The sequence below is a fragment of the Pelophylax lessonae genome, assembly GCF_965119305.1.
Source record: "Pelophylax lessonae genome assembly, chromosome: 1".
Taxonomy (NCBI): domain Eukaryota; kingdom Metazoa; phylum Chordata; class Amphibia; order Anura; family Ranidae; genus Pelophylax; species Pelophylax lessonae.
This window is the reverse complement of record NC_138768.1, coordinates 807,976,452-808,004,225: the sequence shown is the minus strand read 5'-3', so window position 1 is coordinate 808,004,225 and position 27,774 is coordinate 807,976,452. Positions and strand designations below refer to the sequence as shown.

At 47.0% G+C, this 27,774-nt stretch overlaps 1 protein-coding gene across 1 annotated transcript in view; it reads left to right on the top strand.

The window, feature by feature from the left end:
• Nucleotides 1-223: 223 nt before the first annotated feature.
• Nucleotides 224-27,774, top strand: part of RNF4 (ring finger protein 4) — a 42,636-nt gene continuing 15,085 nt past the window's right edge. The window contains exons 1-5 of the mRNA XM_082243238.1: nt 224-281; nt 10,707-10,830; nt 13,807-13,892; nt 17,001-17,010; nt 26,611-26,764. Of these exons, the coding sequence (XP_082099364.1) occupies nt 273-281; nt 10,707-10,830; nt 13,807-13,892; nt 17,001-17,010; nt 26,611-26,764 (383 nt within the window). The 5' untranslated portion in view covers nt 224-272. The remainder of the gene's footprint in view (nt 282-10,706; nt 10,831-13,806; nt 13,893-17,000; nt 17,011-26,610; nt 26,765-27,774) is intronic.

Below are 27,774 nucleotides of genomic sequence, written 5' to 3'. Positions count from 1 at the left end.
ATTGCTATTTTGTTATGAGGGGTTTTAAATATTTTAAAGCACATAAATGTGAGTGAGTTGGCTAACATCTTCGTTCCTCCCTTCTTGTTTTGCTTCTTTGTAGGTTCTGAAGAGCAAGCTTGTAAGAATCTGGAATCTTAACTGTCATTTTTGCTTTGGGCACCAACACACCCTCTCTAAGAAGCTGACTTCTCACTCTGCACTCTTCACTCTTCACTCTGGTGTGTTTTTTTTTCACTTTTTTTTATCTAAATTCCTATTCAACGCCGGGCATGAATAGTGTAAGTATAAAAATGTGTGTCTGATCACTTTCCTGAATAAGATGGAGATATGGAAACATAGTTCCTTAATGCACCATAGTTACTTACACATGGACCTAGGGTGTATGGTATGCACTTTATATTCTATATCAGGTAAAGTCACTACAACAGGAATGTGGATATCTATAATGCTGGAATAAGTGTACGTTTTTGGTTTATTGCATTTATTGCGATTCCGCAAGTGTCTGCATGTGATGCAGTTATGAAAGCTGCAATGCAAAATTGGCTAAGCATTTCCAGAAAGAGTCTGTTTCTAATGAGCGTGCATTGCATAGCGTATTTCTCTTATGTCCTCCGACAGTCGAAGCCCCTCATACAGCCTTCACGAGTGGGTAATGGCGCCCTCTGCAGGAGCAAGCTAGGCAGTTTGAAATGTTAATAAAAAACTTTCTAACATCAAACATATGCTGGTGGAAGACTCTCCGGTGTTCAAGGATCTGGCAGATAGGCGTGTGGAGACGCTTTTCCACCACATGTATTTGGTGGTGGGCTCCCTGCTCAAACCTGTGTTTGCTTCAGTGATGGTCTCTCAGGCTGTCACGGCATGGTCCAAGGTGCTTCGGTGCACCCTGGTGGCGCAATCGGCCTCTCCAACTGCCCTTGACATGGTGGATCAAGTGACCCAGGCCGTGATGTGCCTGTGTGACTCGGCCTTGGATGAGGCTCCTTTAGTCGCACGGTTGTCTGCGGTTGGGGTTGCGGTCCACCGCATTGTTTGGCTGAAGAGTTGGTCCGCTGACCACGCTTCCAAAAAGACTGTATCTGATGTCCCTTTTGTGGGAAGTCGTCTTTTTGGGGACACTCTCTGGATGAGTTGATCAAGGGGCTTACAGGGGGTAAGAGTAACCTTTTGCCCCATGCCTTTAAGGGAAAAGCACCCTGCGCTAAGCGGAGTCCTTCCTTTAAGGCTCATCGTGGGTCCTTTCGTGCCTTCGGGGCACAGGATAAAGGAAAATCTTTCAAGGCCTCAGGGAGTCAAAAAAAACCATGGTCCAGTAAGCCTAAGGCCAGTCAGACCGGTTCGGCAGCCCAGTCCACCTCTTCCTGAAGGGACCATTTCCAGGATGGGGGGACGTCTGCGTTACTTTCAGGAACCCTGGTTGTCCCGAATTCAAGACAGGTGGGTTCACAAACTGATTAGTTCTGGGTACAATATCGCGTTTCGCTCTCGCCCCGCAGACAGGTTCTTTCCATCAAATCTCCATCTGACTCCCGATCGTTTGAGAGATCTCACGGGGCGGTGCAAGATCATCTTGCCCAAAGAGTTGTTGTGCCAGTCCCACCGTGGGACAGGATTTGTGGTTTTTATTCCAATCTGTTCACGGTGCCCAGAAAGAGGGCAAAGTGCGTCCAATTCTGGACCTAAAGTCTCTGGACCGCTTTGTGAAGGTACAGAAGTTCCGGATGGAATCCATCAGGTCGGTGGTGGACTTCCCGGCCTCCATCGACTTGAAGGATGGGTATCTGCACATCCCTGTCTACGGGGGTCATCAGAGGTATCTCCGCTTCGCGGTGGCAGAGGAGCATTGCCAGTTCGTGGCGTTGCCCTTCAGCTCCTAAGGTATTCGCCAAGGTTTTGGCTCCAGTGCTGGCTTTACTGCGTTTTTAAAGGGGTTATCTGGACGACCTCCTGTTAAGGTTGAGCTTGTGTGTAACTTTGACGAGCGCTCTGTCGGTCACGGTTCAGACGCTCCAGGAGTTCGGGTGGACCATCAACTTTCAGAAGTCAGCTCTGACTCCTTCGGTTCGCCTCCTGTACCTGGGGATGGTCCTGGACTCCCCTCAGGCAACAGTCTTTCTCTCAGAGGACAAACTCCGGAACCCTGCGGGATGAGATCAGGTCCCTCAGGGACAACAATCTCTATGGGCCTGTTTGCGGTCTCTGGGTCTGATGGTTTCGGCTTTCGAAGCCATCCCATTTTCTCAATTTCGCACGAGGACTCTTCAAGCAGAGATCCTTGCCAGGTGGGACAGAACGCCTCAGACGTTGGACAGGAGGATTTCTCTGAGCCACCTCGCAAGATCAGATCTTTTGTGGTGGCTCCTTTTTACCAACTCTGACACAAGGCAAGTCCTATGCTGGGGACGGGGCTCACCACGGATGCCAGCCTGTCTGGCTGAGGTGGAGTTCTTGGCATGCTTTTTGCCCAGGGGATGTGGTCGGCGGAGGAGGCCTCCTTACCGATAAATGTCTTGGAGCTCCGAGCAATCAAACTCTGCCTGTTCTGTTGGTAAACTCGGCTTTAGGGTTGCCCGGTTCGGTTACAGACTGACAACGCCACGGCGATGGCTTACATCAATCAGCAAGGGGGCACCAAGAGTGCCCGGGCGGCCAAAGAAGTGGCCGAGATTCTGTCTTGGGCCGAGGCGCACGTTCCGGCGATTTCGGCTGTGCATATTCCGGGTGTGGAAAACTGGCAGGCGGACTACCTGAGTTGCCAGACTCTGGACCAGGGAGAATGGTCCCTGCATCCGGAGGTATTTTGCCTCCTGTGTGCCCGGTGGGGATCTCCGGACGTGGATCTGTTAGCGTCCCGTCTCCCCAAAACGTTGGGAAGGTTTGTGGCCAGAACCCACGATCCTCTGGCGGATGCGTTGGTGGCGCCCTGGCACCGGTATGGGCTGCTTTATGCCTTCCCTCAAATTCAACTGTTATCGAGGTTCCTCCGCAGGTTGGCGTCAAATGGATGCAGGTCATTCTGGTGGTCCCAGACTGGCCGCGTCTGTCTTGGTACGCAGTCATAGTGCAGATGGCCGTCGAGCCTCCCTGACGGCTTCCGCTGAGAGACGATCTACTGTCTCAAGGTCCGATCTTCCATCCTGCTTTAGTCTCTGGCTTTGACGGCTTGGCTATTGAAAGCCAGGTCCTGAGAGACAAGGGACTCTCGAGTGCTGTCATTCCTATCTTTTTTTTTTAATGAAGGCCGGAAAGCTACCTCTAGAAAAATTTAACATCGCACCTGGAAGGCGTATATTGCCTGGTGCGAGTCTCAGGGGTTTTCTCCCCTCTCCTTTTCGGTGGCAAGGGTCTTGGCCTTCCTACAGGAAGGTGTGGATCAGCGTTTGACACTGGCCATGATTACAGGTCAGTTGTCGGCCTTGGCCATTCTTTTCCAGCGTCCCTTGGCGACTAATTCCTTGATTCTCACCTTTATTCAGGGGGTGCAACATCTGGCCCCCCCGAGGAAAGCGCCTTTACCTCCATGGGACCTGAATTTGCTTTTGTCCGTTTTTGCAACGGCCTTCCTTTGAGAACATCGGAGAAATTCCTCTGCCTGTGTTGTCCCAGGAAGTTGCTTTTCTGGTGTCTGTCGCCTCGGTCTTGCTGCTCGTCTTATCTTGTTGTTCATAGGGACAATCCCTCCTTTCTTCCCAAGGTGGTATCTGCTTTCCACTTAAAGCGGAGTTCCAGCCATTTACTCACCTGTCCAACGGTCCAGCGATGCGGCCGCCCGAAGCCTCGATCCTCTCCCTCGGCGCCGGCATCACTGCTGTGGGCACCCGGCTGTTACAGTTTGTGGCTTCACAGCCGGGTACCCACTGCGCATGCGCGAGTCGCGCTGCGCGCCGTGATTGGCCGGCAATCTTCTGGGACCTCTGACGTGTCCCAGAAGATTGCAGGGAGGGAGGGGGAGAGGAGAACTTCCGCTCAGGGCGCAGCGGCGCTCCGAGCGGAAGTGGGAGCGGGTACCTGTCAAAACTAGGTACCCGCTCCCCCCCCCAAAAAATGACATGCCAAATGTGGCATGTCGGGGGGTCAGGACTCCCTAAAGCGGAAGTTCCACTTTTGGGTGGAACTCCGCTTTAACGAAGATGTTGTTGTCTTTCCTTCGCTTTGTGCAAAACCCAAGCATCCTAAGGAATTTGCCTTGCATTCCTTGGCTGTGGTTTGGGCGGTCAAGGTTTACCTGTCCGCCACGGAGTCTTTTCGGAAGTCTAACTCCGTTTTGTCCTTCCTGAGGGACCTCGGAAAGGGTTTGGCCGCATCGGCGGCAACCATTTTCTAAATGGATCAGACAGGCCTATTCAAAGGTCAGGTTCCTCCTTTCCCTGTTAGGGCTCATTCTACTAGGGCTGTCAGTGCCTCTTGGGCCTTTCGCCATCAGGCTTCTGTGGCTCAGGTGTGCAAAGCGGCGACCTGGTCGTCTGTGCACACTCTCACAAGATTTTACAAACTTGATATGATGGCATCCTCAGATGCTTCCTTTGGCCGCAAGGTTTTGAGTGTGGCAGTTGTTTGAAGAGACGTGTTTGTTTTTTCCTGTCTCTTCCTGGGGTGTTTTTTTTTTTTTTTTCTTATCCTGTTTGAGCTATTGTTGCCCTGTTGGCTCAGTTGTTTTTTTCTGACCTGGTTGACACGTGGCCTTTTCGGTAGGTTGCGTCTTCCCACCCCTCACACCTGCACGGCTTTGGGACGTCCCACTCATGAAGGCTGTATGAGGGGCTGCGACTGTCGGCAGATGTAAGAGAAAATAGAGTTTTTGTAAGAACTTACCGTAAAACTCTTTTTTCTGAGTCCTCCGACAGTTGCAGCCCCCGCCCCTATGGTTTTTGGATCTAGGGGTTGTTTTCTTCCGGTACTGCTTGCTACAAAACTGAAGGACAGTGGTAACTGGTTCAGGATAATGGCTTGGGTATGGCCCCCTGGAGGTGTGCCTAAGTGTAGAAAGTTTTTTTTTTTTTTTTAATTAACATTTCAAACTGCCGAGCTTGCTCCTGCAGAGGGTGCCATTACCCACTCGTGAAGGCTGTATGAGGGGATGCGACTGTTGGAGGACTCGGAGAAAAGAGTTTTATGGTAAGTTCTTACAAAAACTCTATTATTGCAGAGGGAATGGTATGGATTTACAGTTTTTTCTTAGCAGTAAAAGTTCTGAACACTAATTTTTAGCAATGTTCCTTTTAACCACCTTAAAAACGCTGTAAAGGCTAAAAAAAAAAAAAAAAAACGACGTAAACGGCATTGCAGAAAACACATGGTTTCTCAGTGGGCCCTTTGGAAGGCTGTTATCAATACAGCTCAGATCTCAGGGAAAAAGCACAGTGGCAATGAAAATCATTCTGTGCCTTGTGATCGATGTGATGGCCAATCACAACCATCACATATGTAAACACTAGCTGTGTTTTACATTTGAGAACCTTCCCCTTCTTCAGCTGCTGATCATTTCTCCACCGCTGCAAGAGGGTACAAAGGGCTTGTTAGGAGGGCATACTGACACTGCTTGTTTTTTGCGTATCTCTGTAGTAGGGATCCGACCAATTATCGGCAAAGCCGATATATCGGGGACCGATATGCACTTTCCCCGATATATTGCTGATATTTCGGGAAAATGCTTGTACCGGAGTGATGCCTGCAGCTAGAGGCATCACCCCGATACTGGCGTCCATAGCTGACGGTCGGCTGTCTTGTAATGACAACCGATGGGGCTGAGAAGCCGCTCGGCTGTCATTACAAAAGCAGGAGTTACCAGCCCCCCCCGCCTTCCGAGGCCCGCCCGGGTCTCCTGTCCCACCGAGAGGCCCAGGCAACCATCCTGCACGGCCCCCAAAGAGAAGACCTGATCAAAGCCGCATTTGGCTCTGATCGGGTCTCCGTGTAAAAACCCGGAAGTAATGTCATGTCATGACATGACTTCCAGGTACTCGGCACCAAATTCAAAAAAACTACAGCATTCAAAACAGCCAAACTTGCAGAGGAGGGGTTTGGGTTCTTTTAGACCCCCAGATCCCTCCACAACAGTACCTGTCAAAAAAAATTTTTTTTTAATGTATGAAAATATCAGCCAATATCGACCGATATTTTGATGACCAAAATATCGGTATCGGCAATAAAAAAAAATCTATCGGTCGATCACTACTTTATAGTGCCCACCCATTTTAATTTTAAGTCTTAAACCTAAGCGCGCATTGCTTTTGTCATGTCAATTGGCCCTTTCTATGTTTTACAATACCTGGCTGATCCTGCCTGTTCCTGTCTTCTCCTCTGTAAACTGACCACATTTATCAAGGCTGCTGATCTCTGATAACGTGGTACAGTGCATACGGAAACTATTCACAGCGCTTCACTTTTCTCTTTTGTTAATTGACGGACACTGTTCCTGGTATTCATAACCATTGGGTTATACTGCCACATACAGGAGTAGGACACTACGCAGAAAAAAAATTCTGGCTACAACCATGGGCAGTCCCAAGGGGTATACTCCCTCTCTCTCGCTATAGCGACTCAGTTTTTTTTTTTTTCTGCCAAGTCAGGAGTAAGGACCTAGTTCCTTGCTGGGATCTTTGGTCCTGGCAACTTTTTCTTTTTAGATAGAAATTTTTTTTTCTCCTGGATTTTTCCTGTGAAATCTACAATCAACTGTCGAACTGGGCGACTGGCTGGATAATCTAGATCCAGTGGTCACCCCAGTCTCGCCAGCAAGCGCGCGCAGACCTCAGCTCTGCGCTAGGTCAGTCACGCCTGGACGGGGGCTGGCCTGCGATTTAAAAACCTCACGAGGTCGCAGCATTCCTCCTGGCCAACAGCCCCCCCCCCCCTTTCAAAAGAGAGGGGTTCTGTCTCGAGCGGTGCCCGCCTGGTTCCTGGTATGGTGGGCAGCTGTAGCCCCCCCCCCATGGAGGGTTTTGGGGTGGACGTGGCACCCTCGGGTTCCCCTCCTTCCCACAGGCACCCCTCCCTGGCCGAGTCCCTCATCCTGCCGCCCCCCACGTATGCTGGGGCTGTTTGGCTGGTCTGGCCACTCTCCTAGGGTGGGGGCAGGGCACTGACTGGCAATAGGAGGCCAAAGAGAGTGCGCCGCCGGCGACCCTACGATCGGCTGTGCGGATGGGTTGTTCCTGGTGGGGGATCCTGCCAGGGCCCCCCGTTCTGCCTGGATCTGTCCTTGAGGCCTGGTCCCCCAATTCTGGGTCCCTGTATGCCTCGTGGTACCGTCATTTTGTTGTAGCCTGTGTGTTCTATACACGGCGGCCATGTTTATGTAGTCTGGCGCCAAGGGCTTGAAGCCTTTCAGGGCCTCATCAAGAGGATCCAAACTAACCTTGTCTGGCAAGCCAAGATCAGGCTTCTCCAGGCCCGTGGACAAGGCTCCTTTAGCATTAAGTGTGCCCCTGCCCCCCCCCCCCGTTTTGGGGTTAGGGGGACGTCTTCGCTGGTTTCTGAACCCGTGGACTTCCTTAGTGCAAGACAACTGGGTCCACAAAGTCATTCGGTCTGGCTACAAGATCGAGTTTCGCTCTTTTCCCCTGGTATGGTTTTTTTACTTCCAACTTGCGCCTGTCCCCAGACCGCTTACAAGGCCTGTTTGGGGTGGTACAAGACCTGTTCCTTCAAGGGGTGATTATCCCGGTTTCGACTTTGGAATGTTTTTTAGGGGTTTTTACTCAAACCTGTTCACAGTCCCCAGGAAGGAAGGCAAAGTGCGTCCAATCCTGGACCTCCAGGTGCTAAACTGCTTTGTGCGGGTACAGAAGTTTAGAATGGAGTCCATTCGAATGGTGGTGGCATCCCTGCCTCAGGGATTTCCTTGCCTCCTATCGATATCAAGGATGCTTAACATTACATTCCAATATGTGCCAGTCACCAGCATTTTCTACGCTTTGCTGTGGGAGAGGAACATTATCAGTTTGTGGCGTAACCCTTTGGTCTCGCCTCTGCTCCTCGGGTCTTCACAAAAGTGTTAACCCCGGTGCTAGCCTTGCTATGCCAACAAGGGGATCGTGGTACTGGGCTACTTGGACGATCTCCCTCTGCTCTGGTGGACAACCTGGAGATCACCATACAGACTCTGCCGGAGTTCGGCTGGATTCTGAATTTTCAGAAGTATGCGCTGGTTCCTTCCACAAAGCTAGACTATCTGGGCCTGACTTTGGACTCGGCTCTAGCCAGAGTGCTCCTTCCTCTGAACAAACTCCAGAAATTTTAGGCTGCAATTCGTCTCCTGCTGTCGAGCAGATGGTCATCCCCCCGGACTTGCATGCGGTTGCTGGGCCTGATGGTGTCTAACTTCGAGGCCGTTCTGTTTGCACAGTTCCATATGAGGTCCCTGCAAAGGGAGATGCTGGCCAAATGGGACTAGACTCTGCAGTCTCTGGACAATCCGATCTGGCTGAGTCGGGGAACGAAGGAGTCCCTGATGTGGCTTTGTTGTGTCGCTTCGGCTGGGCAAGTCCTTCCTCCCCTTGTATTGGACAGTGGTCACCGCAGATGCCAGCCTGTCCGACAGGGGTGGTGTCCTTGACAAGCATTCTGCTCGGAGGATCTGGACACTGGAAGAGTCCAGACTGCCAATCAATGTCTTGGAATTCTGAGCGATCAGACTGTGCCTGGACCATTAGACGGATCATCTTCAGAGATGTCCAGCGCGCATTCAATCGGACAAGGCCAAGGCCGTGGCTTATGTCGCTCACCAAAGGGGCACGAAAAGTGTCCTGGCAGCTCTGGAAATAGCTGGCATTCTAAGGTGGGCAGAATGGTTCGTTCCAGCCCTCTCCGCCGTACACATTCCCAGGGTACAAAACTGGCAGGCGGATTACCTCAGTCGGCAGGCATTGGACGAAGGGGAGTGGTCCCTTCATCTGAAAGGCGTTTCATCAGTTGTGTCTCCAGTGGGGCATCCCTGAGGTGCAACTGTTGGCGTCTCGGCTCAACTAGAAAGGTGCAGAGAATTGTGGCTTAGTCACAGGAGCTTCTGGCCGACGCCACAGATGCGCTGGTGGCCCCTTGGGGTCAGTATCGTCTGCTTTACGCCTTCCCTCCTCTCAAGCTTCTGCCAAGGCTTCTATGCAGGATCGAGGCAGAAGGGATTCCAGTCATCTTAATGGCTCTGGACTAGCCTCGCCGGGCTTGGTTCGTCGATCTGGTGCGGCTGGTCAGTGACGTTCCTCGGAAGCTTCCTTTTCAGGGAGGTTCTGCTGTCCCAAAGACCAATCTTCCATCCTGCTTTACAGTTGCTGGCTTTGACGGCTTGGCTGTTGAACACCAGGTGCTGAAGGATAGAACTTTATCTGAGTTAGTGATTCCTACACTGGTAAAAAGCTAGGAAATTTACTTCTAGGAAGATCTACCATCGTACGTGGAAGACGTACATTGGGTGGCTTGGATCTCTTGGGGTTCATCCTCGCTCCTTCTCAGTGGCTCGGATCTTGACCTTCCTTCAACGGGGGCTTGAACAGAACTAGCCCTTGAGTACTATCAAGGGCCAGGTGTCTGCTTTTGGCGGTCTTCTTCCAACGACATTTGGCCACACCCTCCCTGGTGCGGACCTTTCTGCGTGCAGGGTGTCTGAACTGGCGGCATTATCCTGTGGTTCACCTTACCTGGTTATTTAGAGATAAGGTGGTTCTTCGGCCCTGTCTGTCTTTCCTTCCAAAGGATGCCTCTGATTTTCATTTGAATGAAGACATTGTGTTGCCTTCTCTGTGTCCCAGGCCTAAACATCCGAAGGAAATTGCCTTGGATGTGGTCCGGGCAATTAGGTTGTACTTGCAGCTACGGATTCTTTCAGGAAGTAAGACTCACGATTTGTGCTTGCAGATGAGCCTTGTAAAGGGTTGTCAGCTTCCTCTGCGACCATTTCCAGATGGATCAGACAGACAGTGGTTTAGGCCTATGCCATCAAGGGTCCAATTCCTCCTTTCCCTGTTAAGGCCCACTCTACTGGAGCGCTTAGTGCTCCCTGGACCTTCCGTCATCCGGCATCCGTGACGCAGGTTTGCAAGGCGGCCACCTGGTCGTCGGTGCACAGTTTTATAAAGTGGAGGTGGGCCTAAGTTGTTTTGCTTGAGCTCCTGTTGCCTGGTTGGTTACAGTTTTAGCCTTGGGAAGTTTTTCACTGTTCCCACCCTTCATGTTTATCACTGCTTTGTGTCCCAATGGTTAAGAATATCTGGAGCTGTGTCCGTCAATGAACGAAAGAGAAAATTTGATTTTTTACTTACCATAAAATCCATTTCTCTGATGTTCATTGAAAAACACAGCACCCCCCCCCCCCCCTATGGAGTTGTAATTCTTGTGACACTGCTTGTAACAAAACCGAGTACCTATATCAGGGAGAGGGAGTATACCCATAGGCGTAGCTAAACTATTTTTCTGTCTAGTGTCCTACTCCTGTAGGGGGCAGTGTAACCCAATGGTTAAGAAGATCAGGAGCGGTGTCCATCAATGAACATCAAAGAAATGGATTTTACGGTAAGTCGATCCCATTTTTCCAGTAGCGCCTGGTCTAGCAAACTGGGCTGAGCTCTATTATTAGAAGCTGTGTACAAACTTTTTTTTCTTGCATTTAAAAAAAAAAATAAAATCTTTTGAAAGACTATACATTCACTTTATAACTGACCACAAACCATTCCAGTTTACTCTTTATGTATTTCTTCCTCCTGTTCTAGACCCAGAGAAAACGTAGAGGATCTCTATCAACAAAAACCAGATCTTCACACAAGAGAAGAAGAGGGCACACTTCAACCAGTGCGATGACAGCAGTTTCCGAGCTGATAGAGCTGGAAGAAAGCGGTATGTATGCTCATTCAAGAAAACTGTCTTTAAAGCTGATCTCCAGGTTTCCTGTCACTTTAACCACCTGCCGACTGCCGACAGTAATCCTGCTCCCCTGGGTCCAACGATGTAGACCTACGTTGCTGGACTCCTAGTGATTTCGGCGGCGCGCTCCCCGACTCGGGCCGGAGGCTTTTCCCTGATCGTCGCGGAAAGTGTGAGAAGATATTCTCAGTGACAGACAGGGAGAGATCACAGGATTCAGCATAGCTGAACCTGCGATCTCGGTCTGTGTCACAGAACCCCCTCCCCTACACACGTCAGTAAGCATGAGGCATACATTTAACCCTTTGATCACCCATAGGGTTAACCCCTTCCCTGCCAATGTCATTATTACAGTAACGGTGCATATTTTTAGCACTGATTACTGTAGTAATGTCACTGGTCCCCCCAAAAGTGTAAAAAATGTCAGTTAGGGGTCCCATCTGTCTGCCACAATGTCGCAGTTCCGCAAAAAAAGCAGATCGCCGCCATTACTAGTAAAACAATAAAAATGACATAAATCTTTGCCCTAGTTAGTAAACGCGATAACTTTTGCGCAAACCAATCAAAATACGCTTATTGCAACTTTTTTATTTTTTTTTTTACCAAAAATATGTAGCAGAAAACAAACTGGCTTAAAATGTTAAATTTTGATTCTTAATTTTTTTTTTTTTTTTCTTTTTTTGGGAATGTTGTATAGCAGAATGTGAAAAACATTTGTTTTTTCAAAATTGTCGCTCTTTTTTTTGTTTATAGCGCAAAAATTAAAAATCGCAGAGGTGATGAAATGGCACCAAAAAGCTCTATTTGTGGGAAAAAAGGACGTCAATTTTATTTGGGTACAGCATCGCACGACCGCGCAATTGTCCGTTAACCACTGGAGGATTTTCCTGCTTTACATCCAGGCCACTTTTTGCAACTTGGTACTGCGCGACTTTAACTGACAATTGCGTGGTCATGCAACGCCGTACCCAAACAAAATTTATGTCCTTTTTTTCCCACAAACAGAGCTTCCTTTTGGTGGTATTTGATCACCTCTGCGCTTTCATTTTTTGCGGTATTAATAAAGAGTGCGAAAATTTTGCGAAAAAATTTACATTTTCTACTTGCAGTTAAAAAATATCCAATTTATTAAATTTTTGTCATATATTTAGGCCAAAATGTATTCAGCTACATGTCTTTGACAAAAAAATCCTCAATGAGCGTATTTTTAACCGCTTTAAGACCGGAAGATTTTACCCCATTCCTGACCAGGCTATATTTTGCTATTCGGCGCTGCGTTCCTTTAACGGACAATTGCGCGGTTGTGCGACGCTGTACCCAAATTAAATTTGTCCTTTTTTTTCCCCCACAAATAGAGCTTTCTTTTGGTGGTATTTGATTACCTGTGCGATTTTTCTAATTTTTGAAAGAGCGACAATTAAAAAAAAAAAAACAATATTTTTTACATTCTGATATATAACATTCCCCAAAAAGAAATCAAAATTTTTTAACATTTTAGGCCAATTTGTTTTCTGCTACATATTTTTGGTAAAAAAATCACAATAAGCGTATTTTGATTGGTTTGCGCAAAAGTTAACGCGTTTACTAACTACGGGAAACATTTGTCATTTTTATTGTTTATTTTTTGTTACTAGTAATGGCGGCGATCTGCCGTTTTTTTTTTTTTTTTTTTTTTTTGCGGTACTGCAACAGAAAAAGAAGCTATTCAGTCGAAGGGATTGCATGAGGACTCGAGGGCATACAATGCAATTAGAGGAGAAGCGTTTTAACCTCGGGCAACATGGGGGGGTTCTTTACCGTTAGAGCTACAAGATTGTGGAATTCTCTACCACAAGAGGTGGTTTCTGCGGGAAGTATGGTGGCTTTCAAAAGACTCTAAGATGTACATCTCAAGGATCAGAACATTCAGGGGTATGATTACAGCCACACGCACCTACACAGGTTGAACTGGATGGACTATTGTCTTTATTCAACCTCACCTACTATGTAACTATGTAACATTGCGGCGGACAGATTGGACCCCTAACTGACATTTTTGACACTTTTGGGGGTACCAGTGACATTACTACAGTAATCAGTGCTATAAATATGAACTGTTACTGTAATAATGACACTGGCAGGGAAGGGGTTAACTTTATTGGTCATCAAGGGGTTAAATGTATGCCTCATGCTTACTGACGTGTGTGGGGGAATTGTGTGACACAGACACAGATCACAGGTTCAGCTATGCTGAATCCTGTAATCTGTCACTTAGGAGATCCGCCCGCTTTGTTTACACAAGTGGGCGGATTTCCTCACTCGATCCCTGATGATCGGGGAAGAGCGTCGGTTATCACCGCCTCTCCTCCTCTGGCCCGACTCCCGCACGCGCCGCCGAGAGGGGGCGTGATCCAGCGACGTAGACCTACGATAACGAGCCACTTTGCCGCAGTACCAGTTCAGTGAGCGGTCGGCAAGTGGTTAAAGTAACGCAGTGCCGAATTGCAAAATAGGGCCTGGTCAGGAAGGGGGTCAAATCTTCCAGTCTTAAAGTGGTTAAATAGTTAGTCCTAACAGAAGTTTGTATTGGCAGCAGCAGGAGTCTATTGTTTCCGTTGCCCTCAGTGTCTCCTGTGAGAGCAGGAAGAGAGCAGTGGTGTTGCAGTCATTTTAGGGGGTGACAGGAGCCAGGTAAGTGTTTAGGGATGGGGATGAGTTGAACGGGTAGTGGGGCATTTTCTACCTTCATGCAGGGAATGCCTTAAGATAAAAAAACGTTTTGACTTTAGAACCACTTTAACCATTCTGACTGACTGCTCTGTGAACTGATGAAAGAATAGGCGGTTTGGTTTCTGTAGGTTAGAAAAGATATTTTCTCTGAATCAAAAATCTGTTTTTGTCCTGCTGTTTTAGTAGCAAATAGGAAAATTGTTCCTTCTACAGTAATAGATTATTTTTGTATGTGTGCAGTGGAAGACGTTGTGGATTTGACTTGTGAATCCTATGAGCCAACCGTTGTTGACCTAACAGATTTAACCCCAAATGACTCTGTGGTGGTAAGTTTCTATAAGTTCATAAATCTGGAGCAAACCGAATTGGAGCCCAGCTGATTTTATAACTTTTTTTTTTTTTTTTTCTTTTATATAGCTCTGCTTTAATAAAGTAGACCTACGTACTAATGTGGGTGCTCCTCTGGTTCCTAGGTGGTCCAAAAAATCACAATCTGCTAGGAATGCTGGCCGGGAACGAAGCTTATCTCGGCTCCAAACATAAGCATGTAGTGAAGGAAAGGTCCCTTAAGCCACACATCACTGTTGCGTCCACTAATGGAGAACTATGTGACCGTCTCAGCCTTGGGCTCTGACCAAGCCACACCCCCAACACATTTCCCCAATGATTCACCACTTCACTGGAGGGCATTGTTACCCTCTTCAGCTTTCAGCGCTGTCACACTTTGAATAACAATTGTACAGTCATGCAACACTGTACCCAAACTTTTTTATTTATTTATTTTTTTTTTCCAGCGATTATTTAATCATGGCTGTTTTTTTTTTTTTTTTTTTTTTCTCGTACGTTTTCAGTATTTTTTTAGTTTATTTAGTAAAAAATAAAACACCCAGTGTTGCTTAAATTCCACCAAAAGAAAACTACCACCAAAAGAAAACTACCATTTGTGTGAAAAATGTATAAAAATGTCATATGTGTACAGTGTTTACATAACCAAGCAATTGCCATTCAAAGTGTGACAGCGCTAATAATTGGCCTGGGCAGGAAGGGGGAAAAAGTGCCCTCTAGTGAAGTGGTTAAACCTGCCATACATGGCTTGAATGTTGGACCATTCCTAGAATTTCAGCTGAAATTTGAACTCTGCGTGGCTAGGCCACCCAGTCAGCTCATTCAAAGATGCTTTTTCAGTCAACTTTTGACAAAGCAGTTGGGTAGAATATTGTGAGCCTTACAGTAACCGCATCCAATCAGATGCGGTGTTTGCATTTTCTGACAGCCGTAGGGGAATACAATTTGATTACAGAGGTGATTCCTCAGTCCACACAGTTTAGTGTTGTTGGCGAAATCATGTGTGTATGGCTAGCTATGCAATGCACTGTGACCTGACCGACTTGGCACATGTTTTTCCTTATTTATCAGGTATCATGACTCTTCCTGCTGGCTCAAATATTGCCTAATTCAGGGCACAGCAGATCATTGGCTAACATGTATTCTCTGCTGCAAGAGTGTTCTCAGCACGGGAGGAGCACACATGAATGCAGAAAGTAAGCATAAATATATACATAGACAGGTGGTATGAGGATTGCTAAAGCTCATGGTCTAGGAACAGTGGGACTCTAAAAAAAAATTAGAATCTAGAAATTTAATAGGTAATGGGCAAGAATACAAAAGTCCTATAACTTTTAAGGGGTAAAGACTAGCTATATGTAATGTAAAACTAGACAATATGGACTCTTATTCCAGTTGGGAGAAGAAAGTGCACCACAGAATAAAATGGTACCCTGTTATGCGAGTGCATAAAACTGGAAAACCTAAAGGTGTAAAAAAAAAAAAATTTTTAGGCTAATGTATGTACATACAGAATTTGTTAATGCCGTAAAAGATGGCTTGTTATCGTGTCAACCCTTGCACCTAAATACCCCTCATAGACCAGAGCAATTTTTCTATTTCAGCTAGGGGCTTTCTTTTTTCAATATATTCATTTTTTTATACAAGTGGCTGCTCCACTAATTCTTTGATGTGGCAGATGCATTTGTTTTCTTTCTAAAGTGTATCCCCCCCCTTTATTTCCACCTGTTGATCCTACCACCAAATCTGTTTTTGACCTATATCAATTTCCTTTAACAGACAAGCCAGCAAAAGTGGCAGTTGGAGGGTTGAGACTATACAAAAAAATTCCCACACTCTAATATTAAGCCGCAAGCATACAAGTGAACATTCATATATCAGAATTGTCAACTAACCATTGCGAAGAAAGAAATGCGTTCCAAATAAAACAAGCATAGTATAAAATCCTAATAAACAATCCTCTAATATGGCAATAATGAGCGTCCAAACATATCCGTAAATCTGTGAAAGACTTAAAGAAAAAAAAAAACATCAGTCGTTTCCAAAAAATATTTATCAAAAATCAAGTGCTGAAACTAACTTGTTGTTTGTGAGTCCCATCCACCAATCATGCGGATAGGCTCACGCTCACCTCAAAAAAATTACCTTCTGCAACAAGGTCTTTCAGGCATACCCTTCTTAGAGCCAGGATAAAGGATATTACACCTCCAATGGTTGATAAGATGTCAAAGCTTCCAGAATAAAACCACTTAGGCAAACTTCAGGAAAACCGAAAAGGACCACTTAGGTCTGTGGACCCATTTGCCACATCTAACAACTGGCATAGTGCTCACCATACAACTGCTGTTTTGTTATTTACCAGTGTAAAATGCACTTGCATGTTAAAAAAAAATGTAAAAAAGAGCGGCACGTTGAGCTGGGCAGTGTCTTTTGTCAGTGCTATACAGGCTTTAGAGCCAATCTACTGTCTCCCAGGACAGTTCATTCTCACTCCAGAGTTTTCCCTTTGCTCTGCTCAACAATGTTTCGTCAGAAAGATGTCCTCAGGCGCACTAGGGGGAAAAAAAATACCTAATGTAGCCACCGCCAAAGCCCTGCTTCTGTTAGGCTGGCCATACACTATACAATTTTCTTGTTCAACTTTCCTTTAGATTTACCAAAACCATGTAATATAGGGTCAAACCTAAACACTTTCAATTTGTATGCAGTCAGGCAGGCCCTTGCACTACATAGTTTAAGGTAAATCTAAAGGAAATGGAATAAGAAAATTGTATAGTGTATGGCCAGCCTTATGCCCCGTACACACGTGCAGATTATCTGAAGACTTTTGTCTGCAGACTTGCCAAAACCATATAATAAGAGGTCAGACCTAAACACTTTCAATTTGTATGCAATCCGGCAGGCCCTTGCACTACATAGAAAAGGTAAATCTGAAGACAAAAGTCTTCAGATAATCTGCACGTGTGTACGGGGCATTAGTCCAGATATCTGTTGTAAGGTAGTACTATTGCCATAGTTTGTTTTGTTTAACTTTTAACAGTATTTTTTCTATTTCTTTTTTTTCCCTCTTATTTTCTCAATTTTACCAGATCGTTGAAGGTGAGTTTATTTTGATTTTCTTGTATTATCTACCATATCACGATTTGATTTCTCACTCATTAAAGTTTCCCCTCCTACTTTCATGCTTTGTTTCTGTACCCCTGCCTCATTCTTAAAGCAAAATTGTAGGCACAGTGGCTTAATACCTGCCCCCATAGGTTAGCTGTCTTGCGCTGCTTCCTATCCCATTCAAGTTTTAAACCTAAGATCCCATTTCATAACACCATGAGGCATACATAGACAGAGGGGCTGAAAGTCACAATTTTCTTACGGTCAGTAGACCTAGAATTGCAAAATGTCAATGTACTCCAAAACAACATGGTCCTACATGTACAGATCCAGGGATGTTGAACTGTATTTACAGACTACCCTAGTCCACCAACAAGACTGGGTGTAATTACAACATTGAGGACCTAGCTGGATTTCAGACAACCTTTTATTAATATACTTGAAAATGTGTTGCTGTACCTGGCCATATTCTTCTTCTTTTTTTTTTTTTCTTTTTTTTTAATATAAGTGCCTCAATGTCCTTTAAATCTACACTTAAAGCAGTTTACAAAGGTACTTGAAGCTTTTGTGTGTTAACCATTCTCTACTCTTTCTTAAATCAAAAGAAAAGTTTTTTGACTTTACACACACACACACACTTCAGATGTAATTTTCAGTAGTACCTGTATGGGTTCCCCAATCTCTCTCCTGTCAAGTTGGCCAATATATAGATCTCAGTTGAAGTACGTATTTATGCCTCACTGCCAGGGAACTACAGTTCTGTCTGTAGTGATAAATGGGAGAGCTTTCTTTAGTTGAGCCATTTCTAAGGAAAATGTACACAGATCAGCCATAACTTTGACCACTGACAGATTAAGTGAATAACTTCTATTATCTCAGTACAATGCCATCTAAAAGTCAGTGGGATACAGTATCTCTCACAAAAGAGAGTACACCCCTCACATTTTTGTAAATATTTTATTATCTCTTTTCATGTGACAACACCAAAGAAATTACACTTTGCTACAATATAAAGTAGTTAGTGTACAGCTTGTATAACCGTGTAAATTTGCTGTCCTCTCAAAATAACTCAACACACAGGCATTAATGTCTAAACCGCTGGCAACAAAAGTGAGTACACCCCTAAGTGAAAATGTCCAAATGGGGCCCAATTAGCCATTTTCCCTTCCCGGTGTCATGTGACTCGTTAGTGTTACAAAGTCTCAGGTGTGAATGGGGAACGGGTGTCTGTCATACTGGTCACTGGAAGTTCAACATGGCACCTCATGGCAAGGAACTCTCTAAGGATCTAAATAAAAGAATTGTTGTTCTACATATAGATGGCCTAGGCTATAAGATGATTGCCAAGACCCTGAAACTGAGCTGGAGCACGGTGGCCAAGACCATACAGCAGTTTAACAGGGCAGGTGACACTCAGAACAGGCCTCGCCATGGTCGACCAAAAGAAGTTGCGTGCACATGCTCAGCGTCGTATCCAGAGTTTGTCTTTGGGAAATAGACGTATGAGTTGAAGGGGTTGGGGGGGGGCCAGCCTGTCAGTTCTCAGACCATACACTGCACACTGCATCAAATTGCTTTGCATAGCTGTTGTCCCAGAAGGAAGCCTCTTCTAAAGATGATGCACAAGAAAGCCCGCAAACTGTTTGCTGAAGACAATTAGATGAAGGACATGGATTACCGGAACCATGTCCTTTGGTCTGAGACCAAGATGAACTTATTTGGTTCAGATAGTGTCAAGCGTGTGTGGCTGCAACCAGGTGAGGAGTACAAAGACAAGTGTGTCTTGCCTACAGTCAAGCATGGTGGTGGGAGTGTCATGGCCTGGGGCTGCATGAGTTTTGCCGGCACTGGGGTGCTACAGTTCATTGAGGGAACCATGAATGCCAACATGTACTGTGACATATTGAAGCAGAGCATGATCCCCTCCCTTCAGAGACTGGGCTGCAGGGCAGTATTCCAACATGATGACTCCAAACACACCTCCAAGACGACCACTGCCTTGCCAGAAAAGTTGAGGGTAAAGGTCATGGACTAGCCAAGCATGTCTCCAGACGTAAACCCTATTAAGCATCTGTGGGGCATCCTCAAACGGAAGGTGGAGGAGCACAAGGTCTCTAACATCCGTCAGCTCTGTGATGTCATCATGGAGGAGTTGAAGAGGACTCCAGTGGCAACCTGTGAAGCTCTGGTGAACTCCATGCCCAAGAAGGTTAAGGCAGTGCTGGAAAAAAATAGTGGCCACGCAAAATATTGACACTTTGGACCTAATTTGGACATTTCCACTTAGGGGTGTACTCACTTTTGTTGCCAGCGGTTTAGACATTAATAGCTGTGTGTTAAGTTATTTTGAGCGGACAGCAAACTTACATTCTACAAGCTGTACACTCACTACTTTACATTGTAGCATCGTGTCAGTTCTTTAGTGTTGTCACATGAAAAGATATAATAAAATATTAGCAAAAATGTGAGGGGTGTATTCAATTTTGTGAGGTACTGTATATTGGGAGTAAACATGTTGTCCCTAAGGTTTGTGTTGAAAGCAGAATAAATGGGCATGGCAGCTTTTTGTGTATGGGGCTATGTAGTCCTAGACCAGTCATTGTGCACATTCAGACTGGTGTCCACAGCCAAAAGTACCTACAATGGGCACATGAGAATCAGAACTGAGCAATGGATGAAGGTGGCCTGGTCTGATGAATCATGTTTAATTTTACATCATGTGGTTGGTTGGATATGTGTGTGCTGGTTACTTGAGGAAGAAATTTCACCAGGATGCACTAAGGGAGGCAAGTTGGTGAAGGCAGTGTGATGCTTTGGACAATGTTCTGCTGGTGCACCCCTTCATGGAAACGGTATTCCCTGATGGCAGTGGCCTCTTTTAGCAGGATAATGCTCCCTGTCATACTGCAAAAAAATGGTTCAAGAAAAGTTTAACCCTTTCTCTGCCAGAGCAGTTTTTGCTTTTTTTTCCACACGTTTACAAAATCATTTTAGGCCTGAAGATTACATAAAACCTCCAAACATATATTTCTTGAAAACAGACACCCTACAGTAAAATAATGGTAGTTCCGATTTTTTATGTCACTCGATATTACTGCAAAGTTCAAGGAAATGCAAAATTTCAGTAAAAAAAACACCCTAAAGTGAATTTTCGGGCAAACAAACGCAATAAATTACCCACATTTCTCTTACATCCTCTGACAGTCGCCGCCCGATGGTATTAGCCTTCACTAATGGGTAATTGCTCACTCTGCAGGAGCAGGCTAGGCAGATAATTCATGATCAGGTTGATACAAAAAAACTTTTGTACCTCGACACGCCACTAGGGGGCCATCCCTCAGCCATTACCAAAACCCAATCTGATATTACCTCAGTTTGAAGCTGCCTAGCATCAGGAGTAGAGCTAGGTCTTCCCTGCTGAGACCTAGAGTCTCGGTTTTCTTTATATTTTTTTCTGAATTTTTGTTTTTTTCTTTAAACAATAGATTTTTATTTTCTCTCACCATCACTAGTTAGTCAGGGATTCCTTTCCTGGACTACAAGTGACCGCAGAGCTGGGCCTCGGACTGGGTATCATAGATCCTTATGGAGTCCCAGCCTGCCAACGATCCACGATCCACCCATTTAAAGGGCCAACGTCCCTTTTTTAATTTTAAGGCAAAATGGACTCCCAGGATAACAAATTCCCCGCAGACCTGGTGGGGGCTTCGGGTACACCTGAATCCTCCTCCATATCTGCTGCACTTGCGACTGTGGCGTCCCAGGTGAATCTGCTGATGTCAGAACGCTCCTCCAAAAAACAGCCTGTGCCCTCCCAGTCCTCTGACTCTGAGCCAAAATTGGTTGCCACGGACGATGGACCCCCTGGGGGGTACCGGTCCCCTGCTTCTGAGCATGATGAGGAGGAGGAGGAACACGCCACAATGGATGCTCTCAGTAGCGCCATTAAAGAAGCCCTTTTTCTTGACGATGAGCCATCTCAGTCACGTAAGCGGTCTGCTTACCCCAGAAGTCTGGTCAGGCTTATACCTGCCCTGAGGAATTTCACGAGATTGTGAATGACCAGTGGCGGCGCATTAAGCACATGTTGGTGGTGCATTAAGCACATGTTTGTGGTGCCTAAGCATTTTTCCATCCGCTTTCCTTTCGTGGAGGCAGTAGAGAAACATTGGACGGTGTCCCCAAAAGTGGATCACACTGTGTCTTGGCTGAATAAGTCCACCTTGATGCCAGTAGAGGATTCCCCAGTTTTCCGGGATCCGGCGGATAGGAGGGTGGAGGCACTCTCCCGTCACATTTCTATTTTGTCAGGTTCCCTATTGAAACCTGTTTTTGCCTCTGTGATGGCCTCTCAGGCGCTCATGGTATGGGGCGAGGGACTTCGTAGCACCCTGGTGGCAGAGTCGACCTCGCTCTTGATCAGCTCATCCAAACTGGGATGTATCTGTGCAACGCGGCCTTGGACAAGGCTCCTTTGGTCGCCCGGTTTTCGGGCCGCATTACCTGGTTGAAGAGCTGGTTGGCTGACCACGCGTCCCAAGAAGACGGTGTCTGAGATTCCCTATGCGGGAGGTAGTCTTTTTGGGGAAACTCTGGACGAGTTAATTAAGGGGCTCACGGGAGGTAAGAGTGCTCTGTTGCACAGGTCACTAAGGGGAAGTCCCCCCCCCCCCACGCGCGGAGGGGACCCTCCTTCAAGACTCAACGTACTTCCTTTCGGAACACCGGAGAAGGGCAAACCCTTCCGACCTCCTGGTGGCCAGAAGAAACCGTGGACGTGTAAGCCAAAAGCCGGACAGTCTGGCTCGGCGGCCCAGTCCACCTCTTCCTGAAGGGACGCCCTCACCCGTTGTCGGGGTGGGGTGACGTCTACTTTGTTTTCAGGAACCCTGGTTGTCCGGCATTCAGGACAGGTGTGTTCACGAACTGATTTGTTCAGGGTACAAGATCGAGTTTCGATCTCGCCCCGCAGACAGGTTCTTCCCATCCAATCTCCAGCTGTCCCCCCGATCGTCTAAGAGATCTCATGGGGGCAGTGCACAATCTGCTCACCCAAGGAGTCATTGTACCCATTCCGTCACGGGAACGGTTTAGCAGTTTTTACTCCAACCTGTTCACAGTGCCCAGGAAGGAGGGCAAGGTGCGTTCGATTCTGGACTTGAAATCTCTAAACCGCTGTGTGCGGTTGCAGAAGTTCAGGATGGAATCCATCCGGTCAGTGGTAGCATCGTTGAGACCCGGGGACTTCCTGGCTTCAATAGACTTGAAGGATGCGTATCTGCACATCCCTATTTTCCAGGCTCATCAGAGATATCTCCGCTTCGCGGTGGCTGGGGAGCACTACCAGTTTGTGGCATTGCCTTTCGGCTTAGCTTCGGCTCCCAGGGTCTTCACCAAGGTGTTGGCTCTGGTTATAGCTTTACTACGTTTTACGGGGCATTGCGGTTCTCCGTTACCTGGACGACCTCTTGTTAAGGTCGAACTCATGTGTGACCCTGACGAGCGATCTGGCCGTGACGGTTCAGACACTCCAGGAATTCGGGTGGACCATCAATTTTCAGAAGTCTGCACTGATTCCCTCAACTCGTCTTCAGTACCTGGGGATGGTCCTGGATTCTGCTCAATCTCCGGTCTTCCTTCCGGAGGACAAACTCAGGACTTTACGGGCAGAGATCAGGGCCCCAGGCTCAACGATCTCTCCTCTTTGCGGACCTGCATGCGTGTTCTGGGCTTGATGGTCTCGGCCTTCGAAGCAGTTCCATTTGCTCAATTTCATACCAGGACTCTGCAAGCGGAGATCCTGGACAGGTGGGACAGGACATCTCAGTCCTTGGAAAGGAGAATTTCCTTGAGTTGCCTGAAGAGGTCGGATCTCTTGTGGTGGCTCCAGTCTTTCAGTCTTTCCGGCCTCTGTTGTGGACGATTCTCACCATGGATGCCAGCCTATCGGGCTGGGGAGGAGTTCTGGGCACGCTCTGTGCCCAGGGGATCTGGTCGGCGGGGGAGACCTCGCTACCAATCAATGTCCTGGAGCTCCGGGTGATAAAGGTTTGTCTATTCCGGTGGTCATCTCAGCTTCAGGGGTGTCCGGTCCGGGTACAAACGGACAATTCCACGGCCGTGGTGTACATGAATCCCCAAGGGGGCACAAAGAGTGCCCGGGTGGCCATGGAAGTGGCCCAGATCCTGTCTTGGGCCAAATTGCATGTACCCGCAATCTCGGCTGGTCACATTCCGGGTGTGGAAAACTGGCAGGCGGACTATCGGAGTCGCCAGACCCTGGCCCAGGGGGAATGGTCCCTGCGACCGGAGGTGTTTCACCTTCTGTGCGCCCGTTGGGGAACCCCAGACGTAGATCTGTTCGTGTCCCGCCTCAACAAAAGGGTGGAAAGGTTTGTGGCCAGAACTCGCGATCCTCTGGCGGACGCCGTGGACGCGTTGGTGGTGCCTTGGTGCTACCGGCTGATCTATGCCTTTCCTCCGATTCAACTGCTGTCCAGGTTCCTTCGCAGGGTGCCGTCGGAACGAATGTCAGTAATTCTAGTGGCCCCGGACTGGCCTCGACGGTCCTGGTACGCGTGCATCATTCAGATGGTCGTCGATCCTCCCTTGCGGCTTCCACTGCGAGACGATCTTCTGCCTCAGGGACCGATCTTCCATCCTGCTTTACAGTCGCTGGCTTTAACGGCATGGCTGTTTTGAAAGCCAGGTCCTGAGGTATAGGGGCCTTCCACAGGCAGTCATCCCTACCTTGTTAAAGGCTCGCAAAGCCACTTAAAGGAAGATCTGTCACCGCACTTGGAAAGCGTATATCGCTTGGTGCGAAGCGAATGGTCTTCATCCTCGTTCTTTCTCAGTGGCGAAGGTCTTGGCCTTCCTGCAGAAGGGCATGGATCAGCGTCTGGCGCTGACTACGGTTAAGGGTCAGTTGTCGGCCTTGGCCATCATTTTTCAGCGACGATTGGCGTTGAATTCTTTGGTCCGCACCTTTTATTCAAGGGGTACGGCATTTGGCTCCCCCGAAGAGGGCTCCTTTGTCTCCCTGGGATCTGAATCTGGTTTTGTCAGGGTTACAAAAACCTCCCTTTCGAGAACATCAGAGAGATTCCTCTGTCTGTGTTGTCACAGAAAGTTGCTTTTCTGGTGGCAATCACGTCAGCTCGCAGAGTGTCTGAATTGGCGGCCTTGTCCTGCCGTTCTGCTTATCTGGTACTTCATAGAGATAAGGTGGAATCAATCTTTTCTTCCCAAGGTGGTTTCTTCATTCCACCTCAATGAGGATATTGTGTTGCCTTCGCTGTGTGCACGACCCAAGCATCCCAAGGAGTTTGCCTTGCATTCTCTGGATGTGGTCTGGGCGGTCAAGGTCTACCTGTCCACCACGGAGTCGCTTCGGCAGTCTGATTCTCTATTTGTTTTTCCTGAGGGACCTCGGAAGGAATTGGCTGCCTCCGCGCCAACCATTTCGAAGTGGATCAGGCAGACGATTGTTCAGGCCTATTCCATCAAGGGTCAGGTTCCTCCTTTCCCAGTAAAGGCTCATTCTACTCGAGCCGTTAGTGCCTCTTGGGCTTTTCGCCATCAGGCGTCTGTGGCTCAGGTGTGCAAGGCGGCGACCTGGTCGTCCGTGCACACGTTCACTAAGTTTTACAAACTTGACGTTTTGGCATCTTCAGATGCTTCCTTTGGCCGCAAAGTTTTGAGTGCGGCAGTTGTTTAAGGGGACATTATTTTTCTGTCCCTCCTTATGGGGTGTTTGTTCCAGTTTTTTATTGTGTTGCTCAGGTTGTTACTAGCCCGGTTATTTGCGTTACCTTCTAAATTAGTTGCGTTGCTTTCCCACCCCTCATACCTGCACTGCTTTGGGACATCCCATTAGTGAAGGCCAATACCATCGGGCGTCGACTGTCAGAGGACGTAAGAGAAAATTGAATTTTTGTAAACTTACCGTAAAATTATTTTCTGAGTCCTCAGAGTCGTCGCCCCCACCCCTCTGGTTTTTGGATCTGGGGGTTGTTGCCTTCCGGTACTGCTTGCTACAAACTGAGGTAATATCCGATTGGGTTCTGGTAATGGCTGAGGGATGGCCCCCCTAGTGGTGTGCCGAGGTACAAAAGTTTTTTTTTTTTTTATTTTTTTTTTTTATTAACCTGATCATGAATTATCTGCCTAGCCTGCTCCTGCAGAGTGCGCCATTACCCATTGGTAAAGGCTAATACCATCGGGCGGTGACTGTCAGAGGACTCAGAGAAAATAATTTTACGGTAAGTTCTTACAAAAATTCTATTTTTTGGTAAAATATGAAAGACGAGGTTACGCAGAGTAATTAGATGCCCAACATGTCAAACCTTAATTATGTGTGCACCTGTAAAATGGCATCAAACTTCAGTACCATACATTTTCTATAGGTGACGCTTCAAAGGCCCCTATTGGGCATCAGTTTTAGTGTTACTGGGGAGCTCTTTTGCTAGAATTATTGCTCTCACTCTGGCGTACTTGCCAATATGTAACTTGTATCGCAATCAACGTTTTCATGCGTAGGTGCCCCCGATGTGTGCGTTTAAGTTTGTACAAGTCTACATTTTGGGATGGGGGGGCCTCAACATTTTTATGTGTTTGGGTGTAACTTTTTTTTTTTTTTTGGTGCTTTTTCTAAAAGACCCTGCGTGTCTCCTCTTGGCTCTACTAAATATATTGCAATGCAGATCGCTTTTCATAACATCCCTTCCCAGCTATGCCAGCCAGGGAAACTGACAGGGTGACCTGGAAACTGTCATACACACACCCCTTTCCAGGTCACAGAAAAAAGGGGAGGTGAGCAGACATCTGTCTGCTCTTCCTTCCTCCACCCGCCATGTCTGTCTTGAGCTCACAGATGCGCATGCGGAGCCAGGAACAGATGGGGGGATGGGGGACACCGTTACTGGGGGTATGCGGAAGCAATCGGTCCCAGAAGCAAAGCAGCTGCCCGAGTGCTTCCACCTGACAGGCAGGAGTCTGCCTGTCCGTTTTACACACAATCTTGGTGGCTGCAGCCACCAGAAGGAGTTTGAGGTTTTGACTTGGCCTCCACATTATTTAGATAGGAGTCCATTCAAGTATCTGTGGGATGTGTTGGAAGAACAATTCCAGTCCATGGAGGCCCTCATCGCAAGTTGTAGGGGTCTTCTACTGACTGGTGCCAAATACCACAGCAAATCTTCAGAGGTCTGTGGTGTCCATGCCTCAGTGGGTCAGGGCTGTTTTTGCAGAAAAAGGAGGACCTACTTAATATTAGATGAGTGTTCATAAAGTTACGGTTGGTCAGTGTATATCTCAGGGCTGCCATAGTGGAAATATTGGAAGGGTATCCTTCCATAACAAAGAATGGGATTCTAAAAAAACAGACAAAACAATAGTGGCCCTTGTAAGGTTATAATTTGTGAGTTTGTTAGAATAAATATCTGGGGAGGGGATGGGACTTTTAACCTGTCTGTGTGGCTCTGCTCTTTTCACCAATTAGTGACAGAAGCCATATTTTAACTAGGACTGTAATGGAAGAGTTGTGGAAATAAACAGATCAATAATGCTGCAATTTGCCTACTTTTGCAGAGCACCAAGGCCAAAGAAGGAATGGAGCCCGGGGGTCCTCACATGTGGCAAGCTGTATATTAAGCAGTGATGATGAAGATTCAAGAAATAACGATGTTTATCTCAGTGGTGGTGGATCCAGTGACTTGCCTACTTCATTCCACACCAGATCCAGGTTGGGAACCTTTAGCAGTTCATAGGACAAATTTTACTGCTCTATAAGGGGGAAATAGGTTAATAATCTGTTATTTTTTTTTTTTGCCGTGGGGAAGGATCTCTATCGGTTTGTGGTGTTACCCCTTGGTCTCGCTTCTGCTCCTCGGGCCTTCACAAAGGTGTTGGCTCCGGTCCCGGCGCTGTTGCAGCAGCGGGGCGTATCGGTCCAGGTTTCCTGGCCAACCTGCTTCTCCGTGTGGAGTTCCTAAAGTAACCAGTCATTTTTCCTTTCTCAGTGCAGCAAAAAGAATTTAAAAATATAAAAATCTTCAGATGCTGATAAATGAGGTGTCTCTTTCTAGCTTAATTTAATATCTGTCCCAAAAAAACAGTTTAGGGAACTCCATTAAAGTAGAATTCCAAATAATCCTTAACAAACCTTAAAAAGGTCCACTCGTTACACCTATGCTGTGGAAGAAAGATGTAAATACTTTTGCTCTCTCCTCTGCAGCCGCTACTGGCTGACACAGGGCATAAATTTTTTTTTGGATGCTGTGTAAAATCTAGATAAAAATGCAATGATTTGCAAACCTCATAAACCCATATTCACAATAGAAAATATTTGATGTTGAACATTATTCTGAAATTGACAATTTTTTGATGCAGCTCTTCACAGATTGAACCTCTGCCCATCTGATGCTCTGACTCTATGATGCTTTTTTTTTTACCCAAATCTGTTAACCACTTGGGAACAGTGTTTATGATTGCCCTTGCCACGCAGACTCTGCCTGATGGGCGGAGTTCCTAACACTGTGACTTGGTGAGGGGCAAGTCCCTCCTGCCCTGGGGTGACTGTTGGACCAGCTGGTGCAAGGGCTGCAATCTGTTTGCGATGCCACGCTGGACACTGCTCCTTTTTTATTGGGTCACCTGTCGGTTTCGGTGATGGTTATCCAGTGTCTACTGGGCTGAAGTGTTGGTCTGTGCTGCCCTAGATGACATTATACAAGGGTCTCACGGGGGGAAGAG